Source organism: Perna viridis, chromosome 8 (genome assembly GCF_037379345.1).
Source record: "Perna viridis isolate PV_CMFRI_1.1 ecotype Kerala chromosome 8, ASM3737934v1, whole genome shotgun sequence".
NCBI lineage: Eukaryota > Metazoa > Mollusca > Bivalvia > Mytilida > Mytilidae > Perna > Perna viridis.
This window is the reverse complement of record NC_142452.1, coordinates 42,869,302-42,882,140: the sequence shown is the minus strand read 5'-3', so window position 1 is coordinate 42,882,140 and position 12,839 is coordinate 42,869,302. Positions and strand designations below refer to the sequence as shown.

Here is a 12,839-nt window from a genome sequence, read left to right as displayed (position 1 = left end):
GTTAAAAAAAATAAGGCCATACAAGATTTTTATGCCCCTAGATCTTCCATCAGATTAATTCCAAATAATGAACTTACCCGCAGTAAATCCTGTAGGGTTAAAGTTGTTTTCATAGAAGAAGCGATCGCCAGTCTTATACATTTTGAACTGAAGACCGATAATACACCTAAATGTCGGACCGACGAGTGCTCCTGACGCTAGTTTTTCTGAAAGACCCCCAGCAAAGAGATCAATGTCATCTGGATGTCTGCAAGAGATTTTTTAAGTATCAGTCCCAGTAAGGATCAAGCAGTACGTGAATCATGGTTTAAAAAAAACATCATTTTGATAGTGTAATTTGACTATTTGCACCATCAGAATCAAGGAAAACAGACAAGATTTTCAATAACATGCTGGACAATTGTGTTACAATATCATTGAAATGTACTGAAAATATGTATTTCAAGGACAAATAACTCTGTCAAAAACCTAATTTTTCAAAGATGTTTTATGAGAAATTTCTGAGCAAACCAAATGCAGAGATCAAATAATGGTCTTTTCAAATAGAGCAAGCATTGAGTGATATTTTTATTGTCAGATCGGCTGGGTCTTGACATGCATGTTTCTGATTTTTCGCATTTTGCCTGATTCTTACAAATACTTACACTTAATAAATCAAAGTATGTTAGAAGAGTTAATAAATTTTAAAAGAATTAAAAGTCACCGTTCAAGTGTTTGAATAAGTTCTTACCAGTAATTAAAGTACAATGACATCACTATTAAAATGTACATTTGTTTTTCTAATGTACATTCAACTGGAGAAACATTGAACGCATGCAGCCTCATACGCTGACGGATAAAGTTAATAAATGATGGTAGAGGGGCGGACCATGTCATTTTGAAAAGGGTGTTGCAAGCGATTATTTGTTAATTTTTCTTCAATGTGTTGCCCGAAACACATTTTTCAATAAAGGTGAAGCATCAAGCTTAACGTACTACGTGGACTGACGGACGGACAGACAGCGATGTTCAAAATTACACCCGATAAAGGATATGTTAACGAGATACCACAAACCTACCTATAAACAGATCGCAAGGCAGTAGCTGCAGCTACATCATGGTCGGTTAATCCAAGTCGTCCTGTTCCGAAGTGAAGAGCTGGTTGAAGGCCACAGAATTTGCGCCATTGGTTATATGAAGGAATACCATGATCTCTCCCACGCTGTATATTTAGTGCACTCAGGTCAAATCCGTTTCCTTGCTTTGTTTGGAATAATTTGTCTCTAACAGATGGTGTCAAGAACCGATCAGCCTGACCTTTAAACTGTGACGTCATCCATCGACCAATACCATCTGTTCCGTATGAAGCTTCGTTTCGAATAGCTTCAGTTCGGAAGAAATGATTTTCTATTAGAGCACTTCCTCTGGGTTTGAAATTGGGACTATATGCCGCGACAAATGACCCAACTAAGGAATGACCGAATCGAAAGGCTGCTGCTCCAAAGGCGTTACGAGTAGCTGGGTTCGCTGATGGATTGTAACTGTTACTGTAGCCATATTGTGTACTTTTTAACCCGTAGGTGCTCATACCTTGTTGCCCAAGAATTATTGGTAGGAACTCGGTATATACTATATGTTGATAAATGCCTGTTAGGATCTTTTTGGCAACTTGATAAAGACTTTCCCCGCTCCAAGTAGGGTTTACCTGTCGTAGCCCTTCTACAATGTTATTGTGTTCTCGGAGGAAAATGCTATGAATTACTGTTAACATTGAAATTTCTGCAGCCCTGCTATCACCTAAAAGCAATATAAAGTATACTCCTTCTTCATAACGTTCCTTTTCCAAGGTCCCCATAATTTTAAACGAATGTTCTTTTTAATAGGAGTATGCCATTATATGTACAATGTAGATGTGTACTGTTTAAATGTGGGGATACACGTATGAACGTAAATACATGCATGCTTTGTTTTTGTTTTTTGTTTGTTTTTTTTTCTACGTCGAAAAGAACCCACACCTACTACAGGGCTATAGTAAAATACAGTTCCATCACAATGCATTAGGCAAATGCCATGTAAACTTCAAAATATATTAATTTTATACATGTATGTTATGTTTTGTTATCTGTTGTAAAAAAAGATTTAAAGATTTTACCATCGACGACCGCTAGTGACCATCAATGTCTGTGCAATTAATTTATATAATTCTTTCTTACACCTACATGTAGCTACCCGAAGGAGTATTGCATTGAGTGCACAAACAAAAGTTTTAAAAGACCCAAACTCATCAAGACTGCTTTTATTTCGTATATAAGCAGTACGTTTTCAAATCAACTCCTTGATAGCAAGTTGCACCCACTCAAATAAATACCTGCTTAAGCAGTCAAAGCTCTATGTAGATTTTGCGCGTTTCGTCAAGACAAAGAAAAAAAAACGTACCGGCTTTAAAACAAGGACTTGGGCCTACGCATTCAGTACCAGCTGGACCGTTTGGTAAAATTCTGCCTGGCCCTTCCATTAGACGACCTGAAATTTGAATATATTAGTCACTATGGTGATTTACTTTTTCGAAGTACATTTGTTCGATATAATCACTCCTCATTGATAAACATCACAAATAAATATTTTTTGTTCCGAACCAATTCAATTAACGATTTTATGTCTGTCCAGGAGGGACATTAAACAAATGTGGTCGCACGCCCTACATTTGTTTTGTTCCAGTGCACCTTGTCCGTGCTTTGTTCCAGTGCACCTTGTCCATGCTTTAGTCTTTAATAAGTGTCCGGATTGCTCATTTACTTATGTTTCATTTTACGTGGTACTTTTGCAATTCCATTTTCTTGGTTATGTGTGTCTATTTTCCCTGTTCAATCCTTTCATTGAAAAAATGATATTCTTTTGATCATCGTTCAAAATTTGGCTTCCTTGTTTACACATAACACGTGTTCAATGGTTTGCGATGTTTTAGCATGCTATATTTTTCGTTTTTAAAGAATATGGCAAACTCTGTAAGTCTGTATTATTGCAAATAAAATAATTTTACGAGGGAAATATATAAAAAAAAACATGTATAATCTCAATTCTTTGTACGAATATCTGTTTTCCAGTTCTCAAAGCAAGAAAGCGAAAACCAGACACTGAGACTTCAAGTTGGTTTTATACGAAAAATAAACCGAATAAATAATGGTACCATGTGTTGAATAAAAACAAGCACTATCTTAAAAAAAAAGATAGCCGATGCAGTAAAATTTTACTTCTAAATTTCTACATTTCTTTCAAGAAAATAACACATGGCACCCAATTTCAAATTTTCTATAACGTTCTTTTAACGCCACTAAGTTATTCAGTATTTGGCCAATCGGGAAACAGAATTGCTATCAGGTGACCTGCGTTTCAGTAGAAGAGCGTCCTTAAGGTGTTTGTATATGCAGATTGCTAATTGGTGCATACGATATGAAGTTTGTAGTAACGTTTCTTGTTTTGTCTAGATCCGTATTGTATAAGTGGTATTGGCCATTTTTTAAGACGAAAATGTAACTTTGACTTAATATAACAGACTAAACAATATCACTTGCAAACAATTTTATTTTTTGAAGAAACGGCAAGTGCAGACACTGTAGTTAAATGTTAGCAAGTTTAGATCCAAGATGGCACAGGTTCTGATCCTGAAATCTTTAAAAGGGGTGTTTCAAGGTTTCATTTTCTCACAATGCCCAAATTTCACACTCCGTTATTGATAAAATTATTTTCCAATAAAAGGGTGAAGGTTCCAAACCCTGGGAGGGGATTCACGATTTCGAATACGGATTTCATTTTGAAAAAATACACTCCCGCGTCATAAAATGATGGAATAATCCATGTTCAATGTGTGTGCTTGTCTTAACATATAATTATGACATTACCTGTACCGGGCACCCGTAGCTTGTTTTGCCCTTCCAAAGTGTTGCCATAGGTTACCGACAGATCTAAGAAGGAAGTTCTCTGGTTGATTTGGTTCCTATATCCTGTATTGAAAAAAAAAAGAAAAACACACACAAGAATAACTTATCAAAGTTGAATGGTTTGAACGAACACAAACAAATTATGGAACAAACTATAAATTTGTGAAGGTAGGAGTTTTTCGTTACCTTATTCAAATTTTATTAATTTCGGATATTTGTTCGCTATTTATTTCCAAGTTATGTATTACGCTTACAACGTGATACTTAGTAAAACATGATTGATTACACCCAATTGTCAATATTGTTTGACACGTGCCGTGGAATTGCATTATTGTTGCTAACTTGCTAGATTATTACTTGATTATACTCATATGCAATATGGCGGATGCGACTTGCGGGTCAGGACATGCTTACCCTTCCGGAGCATCTGATTTTATGGGAGTTCATATTGTTAGAACTTTAGTTTTTTGGTGTGTGTGTGACGTCATTTTTTCCTTATTTTCAGATTTTGTGTGTAATCTTTTAAATTCGGTTTGCTACATTGTATATTTAGGTCGTCTCTGTTTTATATGTTCACGTTTAGGCTATGTTATTGGTTTACGACGTATTTGAATTATGCCACATCTTACGCTTCAGTATTTTTTGTCGACATTCAGACCTTAGTAATGGGTGTTACTCTCCTAGTTTGAATACTTGTATAACGCCAAGTCCCGCATGTAGTAGTGTTATATATAAGTCGAAGTTCCGGATGCGATTTTTTAAGTTCTAAGCATTCATGCATCAAATACATATATGGAATTAAACCGGGTTCTAAAACATGAAGAGCCCAACTTCAATTTTATTTACCTGGAGGACATCCCGGTTCCGTACCGAATTCAGACCTTACAAATGCCATGCATGTAGTACGGAACTCTTTTGGTGGTGTGTTAAATGAGAAACATTCTGGTCTGGAATGGAGAAACAACTATTTTTTTTTATATTTATTACTTTTTATTTGAGGAGATATTTCCGTTCTTGGAGAACAGTATATTTTCAACTGAAAAGTACCTGAAATATTAGGTTTTCGACTGGAGTAATTATGCTTCGTGACAATCATTTCCATGTCATCGTGGAGAAAAAAAGAGGCTCCCAAGAACCTGAATCGCTCACTTGGTTGAATTTTGCCTTTCAAGGGCAATACATTAAGCAAGAAGTTGTCCAACAAATTTGACGCAAGAAAACTTTGATAGGACCTATCAAAAGGATCATTTCAGTAAATGAAAGTCTAAATCTATCATAGTTTTCAAGACATTGGCAATAACTCCACCATGGCTTAATAGATTAAAATGAAAATTTGACCGCAAATAGATCACATCATGCTGAACACTTTTATTAGGTCAGGATTGGGCTTAACCTAACCGTTATGGAGATATATGCGAAAAACTATTGTCTGATCCCTATGACTTATTTTTAGTAACGACAGCCGTGTTTTTCGACGGATCAAATATCCCCACATCAGTTCTATGCATAATACCTCAAGAAACATTCATACTAAGTGTGGTTCCAATTGGTCAAGTAGTGTCAGAGGAGAGGAGAAGATTTTTGAAAGAAATAACATTAAAAATAGCAAAAAAAAACCGTCGAATAAGGACAATAACTCCAACGTGGCTGAACAGATTAAAATGAAAATTTGACCGCTGGTAGATCTCATCATGCTGAACACTTTTATTATGTCAGGATTGGGCTTAATCTAACTGTTTTGGAGATATATGCGAAAAACTATTGTCTGTCCCCTATTGTCTTTTTTTAGTAACGGTGGCCATGTTTTTCAACGGATCAGATCTCCCCACATCAGTTCTATGCAGGATACCCTAAGAAACATTCATACCAAGTTTGGTTTTAATTGGTCAAGTCGTTTCAGAGGAGAAGAGTTTTGAAAGAAATAACATAAAAATAGCAAAAAACGTTGAAAAAGGGCAATAACTCCAACGTGGCTGAACAGATTAAAATGAAAATTTGACCGCAGATAGATCTCATCATGCTGAACACTTTCATCCCTTTCAGAATGGGCTGAACGTAACCATTTTGGAGATATATGCGAAAAATCATTGTCTGACCCCTATGGTCTATTTTTAGTAACGGTGGCCATGTTTTTCAACGGATCAGATCTCCCCACATCAGTTCTATGCAGGATACCCTAAGAAACATTCATACCAAGTTTGGTTTTAATTGGTCAAGTCGTTTCAGAGGAGAAGAGTTTTGAAAGAAATAAAATAAAAATAGCAAAAAACGTTGAAAAAGGGCAATAACTCCAAAGGAGAAGAGTTTTGAAAAATTGTTAACGACGACGGACTCCAAGTGATGGAAATAGCTCACATGGCCTTCGGCCAGGTGAGCTAAAAATGCTTAACTGACACAGTGCGACATTGTTTAGTATAACACATGTAATACGTATAGACTAATACACTTATAAAGATCAAAGTTTATCTACCATTATAAGGATTAGGTGTGTAAACCAGAATATATTTTCTAACCTTGAAACAGGGGTACCTGCTGCATCACAGCATCTCATTGGTCTATTTCCATCTTCACGCGCGCAAAAAAGAGTAAAAATAATTAACTCAAACTCAAATATAAACATGACACACATAATCTAAAAAAAAAAACAAAAACAAAAACAAAAAAAAAAAACAAAAAAAAAAAAACAAAAAACAAAAAACAAAAAACAAAAAAAAAACAGGGAATTAAAAATCCACAAAAAATGTTAAATTCTTTTGGTTCTTGAATTGAACAGATATGCGTGTACATATAAGCCCAGGCTCTAATATACACACATACATGTATTACATATCGTGTAATAAAATTTGTTTTTTATGATGGCGTGATGCAAAAAATATTCCACGTACATGGACACTGGTTTATATTTATATATATATTTTTCTATTTATATGTTTATATTTATGTGTATATTGACGCTATATTTCTGGAATTAGATCCGGATATTAACCGTTCCGTTTCGTAATTACTCTCAGACAATTATGGCGGAAAATTACAACACTCAAGTCCATATCCAAAATACATTATCAGCATACGTAATATATAAATTAAGGACTTTCACTCAGTCATTACGTTATATATGGATCTGTTAGAATATATTTACCTCGGACTTCGTCATCGGTAAATATAATCTAAATAGGTCCATATATAACGTATTGACTTCATTTAAAGTCCATAATTGATAAAAATAGCAAAATTTAAATTGCATTTACATGTACCTGGAGGACATCCATGATGCGGATCATCACTTTGCTTTTATTTGAGCTTAGCAGTGCATATAATTAAATTGAATTCTGATAAATATGGTAACTATAAATATATTTCGTTTTTTTATAATTTCTATGTATATACATGAAGATGATAACTGCATTGCAATATCACTAACATCGACCCCTTCGCAATATTCAATTTTACTATTGACTATAGATCTATTGCAGAGATTTAACCGTTTGATTTTAAATATGGTCAAGATAGAGACCCTTTTGTGGTAAGTTTATGAGCATGCTCAGTGTACACTTCTGCGAGTTATGGCTTGGGTAGAGCACAAATAAAATCCCTTGCGGATGTGTTTATTGAGCATGCTCCATACATACTCCTCGACTATCCCACATTTAGCTTCAAAGGGTTAATTGCACTACAACTAGAATTACATAGTGTTTTGTATCTTGATTTTCATTGGCTGAAACAGTCACGTGTATATCAGAATATTTTATTAAATTTTGCTTTTAGAAACAAACCAGTTTTATTATGTTTCTTTTTTTAGTTCCGCTATGTCTATATGTTTAAATACATGTGTATTCAGGCTGTGTTACTAAAGATAGTTTTACATTACGGAATAAAACAAATCTGTCAATATGTTAAATATTAACCCGTTAGAAATATATTTAACATTTTGACCTCGTAAAAAGTCCATAATTGATGCATATCACAGTCTTGATATTTGCGTTTAAAAATGAAGATTTCTTACCTTTTAGGATAGGTGTAGAAATAATGTCGTGATCAATAAATTGCCCAAAATGTGTAAGGGCAATGTTATAGATATTACTTCTTGGTGGAGATGTTCCCCCTCGGTGGACAGCGTTTGATATCATTCGAGGGTTAGGTAAAGGCCACCCTGTGACACTTCTTGCTCGTGGTGTTGTACCAAGGTTATAACCTTAAAGAACAATTATGTTTATTATATTGTAGGTCATAAAAAAACCTTTTATTTCAAATCAGAGAAGAAAAAAGCTATTTCTCTTATATTTGAATTAAATAAACATTAGTTGTGAATACAGCGGCATTATTGATAAATTGACTACCCTTTGGATATTGCCTTCAACATTTATAATGCCTCGCATGCAGCGTAGGGCATTATTAACGATTCAGGCAATATCACTCTCCCGGCGTTGGCAGACAATTTATCATGATAATGCCCTCTACCTATTTATCCGACTTACTTTTGTTTTAGATTTGTAAATGAAATCCTACACTTGTAGACTAGATAAGACAATCGATGGCGGGCAAGCATAAAATACTAACTGTTGTTGAAAATATTGTTCCCTTTTCAATGCACGTACGTTAAGTGACAAGCATTGTCGCAAAGTCGAAAGATAAAAACCTACCTTTGATATTGACAGACGGCGGGTTCAAATCGAATTCTAAGAAAACGAAACTTGCTTGATCTTATAAGTCTTACTCACCGTCTCCATAAGTTGGTGTAAGAAATCGAGCTTGAGCGGTAATGGAGGCGCCCCATAGCGGATTTTGAAGGTTATTACATGTACCATCTGCAGTTCTAAATGGTGCACCGGGGTTACAAATTACCCTGCGCACTGGACAATAGGACGAAATACGTCTACTAAATTCGCGTGATTCTGGCATAGCTCCTTTGTTTCTAAATACAAAGAATATGTTGTTTGAAATATTGTTACAAAATAAGATATTCAAGTTAGCAAGCAAACTGAGAAACACATATTTCACTAAAATACATAAAAGCCACAACCGACTAATTTTTGTTTTAGATTTGCATTATTTATAATAGCATTAAAACCTACGATTGTTCAACACTGTACACTTCTATTCCCCATACTGAGTTAAAATCCCGACTTAAAACATTATACATCGTTGTTTTTCCAAAAAAGATGGTACACTTAGATACAAATGTATAGTTCTTGGTAAAGATTCCTCATACTTTGTAAGAACTAATTCCAAATCATCTTCCAAATTTACAGAGGAAGATGTTTACAAAATGCTGGAATGCTTTAATCGACAACATATTTGTCCAGTGTGTTGGACGTGTTTTTCAACAAACGGTCGGCATTCCAATGGGAAGTAATTGTGCTCCTTTATTTGTTGACCTATTCATTCACTCTTATGAGGCTGACTTTATAGCTGATCTGAACCGAAAGAAAGAATATCGCTTGGCTAGATCCTTTGATCTCAGTTTCCGCTATATATGACGTATTCTCTTTAAACAATCCTAATTTCGGGGATTTGATACATCACATCTACCCCAAAGAAATTGAGATTACAGACAATGTGAAGTTGGCCTCATATCTTGACCTACACTTAGAAATCGATGGTAAAGGAAAGTTATTGACCAAACTTTACGACAAACGTGATGACTTTTCACTCAAAATTGTCAACGTTGCTTTCATCTGCGGCAGCATTCCTTCAGCACCTGTGTATAGTGTGTTCATTTCACAACTCAAACGTTATGCCAGTGCTTGCCGAAACTACGCATACTTTTTGTATCGCGCTAGAACTTAAACAAATAGGCTTCTGGAACAGGGTTATGCTGCTACAAGATTGAAGTCATCACTATAAAAGTTTTATGTCGTCATCATGAAGTCGTGGATCGTTATGGTGTATCCATCTGCACCATGAAAACTGATTTATTCAACGGGTCATACTTTTCCTTTCCTCGTTGGTCTACCTCTGATTTGACTTTTTATGAGCAAATCGGCGGGTGTTTCGAGAAAAGCAGAGGACGCTTACCCTACCGGTGTACCTGGTCCATGCTCCCAGTTTTTAGTGTAGTCCGAGTTGCTCATTTGCTTTTGTTACTTTGTATGTATGATTTTAGTTACTTTATGTTCTTTGTTGAGTATGTCTGTTTTCCATGTCTGGTCTTTGTCCCTGGATTACATTCATTTGATTGCCGCTATAACCTTGGTTCCCTTGGTTACTTTTCCAAGCAAAGGATACTTACTCTCGTTAAAAATGATAAACGAATCGTTTAGTATATTATTGTTTTTGTTTTGTTTGTTTCTTGTTGTTATTTTAAAAGAATTTGAAATCCTTGCATATGGTGTCCGCTTTCTTTGAAAATTGTTGCTTATTTTTTGTGCATGCATGACTTCAATGTCTTTTTAAAATTTTCTATACACATCTTGATTATTTTTATAGTTATAGAGCAAAAACAAAATTACCATTAGACTGATAGACAAAAAACACCAGAAAATAGTCAAATGGAATATTCAAAAGATGCAAAGTCCATTCAACGTTTATCGATTAGCAATGTCAATGCAAAAAACCCGAAAATTCCAAACAAGAAAGAAAAAAAAATAGAGAACGATTTCCTTACACCGGTAGTCCATACGAATTAACCTCTGACCTTTTTGTTCGAAGCGTCAGTTTGACAGGATGTTACCAACAGATAATTAACCAGGTAATACTGAGTAGCTTTACAAGTTTCGTATCATTAACAAAAAACAAAAAATCATGGAAAACATAAATCCTAGTTGATGTAAATCTGTGAAAAAAATATTTATCAATACACTCAATTTCGTCCTCTTACAAGTTACACTGTCTCATATCAGCGTAAAACCAATTGAAAATATACCAGTTTCTCTTATTTATGACAACGTGTTGCATTGAGAACAATGTCGGTCTTGACACTAACCTAGAAGCAAAGATTGCCGTTGCCGTGTTGGAAATATCACCAGCCTTTCCGAATGCAGAAACATTACCGGGAGCCTCTCTACTGCTACTGAACATTGCATGCATAGAAATTGGATCCGGTGCAGCTAAGTTCGCCCCTGCACGTATTAAGTATGAGGATTTCAAATTTAATTAAAACTAATGATTACAAAAACAACAGGAAACAATAAAAATATTCATTAGCTATCTTGTTCTGTTGTATTGGTATCCTACACCCACAGCCAACGAAAAGGCTGCAGCTTTCATCTTAAAGAAGAATTATGTAAAGAAAAATCCTACAATGAATATATTCAAATGTATGAACATTATAAAATCATTATTATATTGAACATTTAGATTTATAACACATTTGTACGGATCGTTTGATTAGTATTTTAACAGTTACAATAACCAAAATGTGCTGATCAATGTGTGCTCCTCGGTAAGTAAACGGAAGAGCACCAAACCATGTTTATCGTTTTCTTACACCTCTACGACACAAACGTCATGGAGATCTAGTGATATTTGGTGATGAAGAGTGCATAAGAACGCCTTTATTTAACGAGTATGGAGAACTTGTTCCGCGTACGAGTCAAATCGTAATGCGTTCTTGGCTTGAGTGTTCATATTTTGGTTATTCACGCTAGGCAATTGATTATCCTAATTAATACAAACGTTTATAGATTTCTTCCGTTATTCGTTGATATTTTCAACATAACTTTTAAATTTTTTGTAGGCATATTGATATTTGTGTTGTGACGTTCTGGCTGGAGAAAGTGCGAGAGTGAAATTACTGAATTTATTTCACAGTGTGAATTATAAAAAAAAAATACACCGGGAACACTCGGTAAATCACCGAGATAATATCATAAGTTGAAAGTTGTGTGTGTACCGCACTTGTTATTATAGTATATGACACAAATTTCGCCGAATTAAGCACAGGTCTAATCAGCCTGGAATATATAATGAGAAAATCTATGTGTAATTATATTAGTACATATGAAACTGTCAACCCGGGCATAACCTGATTGAATACTAGCAATTCTACAATAAGTTTCTAAAAATCTAAATTGTTTTGGTTATTACAGTATTTAATGGGCGTGGAAAAAAAAAAAAAAACAATCAATACAATGGTTTACATTTGTCAAGGAAATATGTGCTTTATCATATCATACAGAGATCAAACTATAAAACAATAGTTAATTACTTTTTGTATTATTTGTCTCGAAAACCCAGGGATTAAAAAAAATGCCAGATCGTCTGGAAAAGGCAATTATATATACTTAAAAAATGATTGCCTCAGAACATTAACATTCATAAAATTAATAAATAAATAAAATTATGTCTGCTGTGAGATGCGTCAAAAAGTCTCTAGTATGCTTTTCCAAGCTATATTTAACAATGTTTTTTTTTATTTGTAATAGGGCACATTTAGAATGTTAAGTAGCAGTGTTTGTAAGAATCATGCAAAATCTGAAAAATGCGATACACCCCAACAAAGGTTACATATTTTTATTTTTGTAATTCAGTTGTTTTGTGGGTCTAAATTGTGAAATGTGTAATTATTCATTCATGTCTGCCTGCTCTTAGGAGATAATAAACATTGAAAATACAATAGGTTCTATTTTATTTGAGTGTCATTTACAGAGTTATCTCCCTTAATTTTGAAATCTACAGTGCATTCTATATAATTTTTATCTCCTATGAACATTAGTTATGTGAAAAAACGCATGTAAATTTAAGTTTACTATGAATTTCAAACAAAATATGAAAAATAAAAATATGTAGACTTTTCATGAATCACATTTGCATGATTCTTATGTTGAGTGCTACTTAATTACCTAATGCTGTTCTCCATGGTCGTCGTTGTGCTACTTCAGCAATTGCTTCAGAAATAGCCGCTTCTATATCACCTTGTCCGAGTGTTGGAACAAAGAATAAAGACACAACTACAGTTATATGAATTAATCGACATCTTCCCAT

The 12,839-nt window shown here is 34.5% G+C and overlaps 1 protein-coding gene across 1 annotated transcript in view; it reads right to left on the bottom strand.

The window, feature by feature from the left end:
• LOC148610616 (peroxidase-like protein) overlaps nt 1–12,839 on the bottom strand; it is a 16,573-nt gene extending 3,734 nt beyond the window's left edge. The window contains exons 1-10 of the mRNA XM_088543209.1: nt 12,698–12,839; nt 10,840–10,975; nt 8,636–8,829; nt 7,921–8,109; nt 6,431–6,482; nt 4,764–4,864; nt 3,879–3,980; nt 2,416–2,502; nt 1,059–1,776; nt 78–247 (exon numbers count right to left, since the gene is read on the bottom strand). Coding sequence (XP_088399335.1) covers nt 78–247; nt 1,059–1,776; nt 2,416–2,502; nt 3,879–3,980; nt 4,764–4,864; nt 6,431–6,482; nt 7,921–8,109; nt 8,636–8,829; nt 10,840–10,975; nt 12,698–12,839 — 1,891 coding nt within the window. The remainder of the gene's footprint in view (nt 1–77; nt 248–1,058; nt 1,777–2,415; nt 2,503–3,878; nt 3,981–4,763; nt 4,865–6,430; nt 6,483–7,920; nt 8,110–8,635; nt 8,830–10,839; nt 10,976–12,697) is intronic.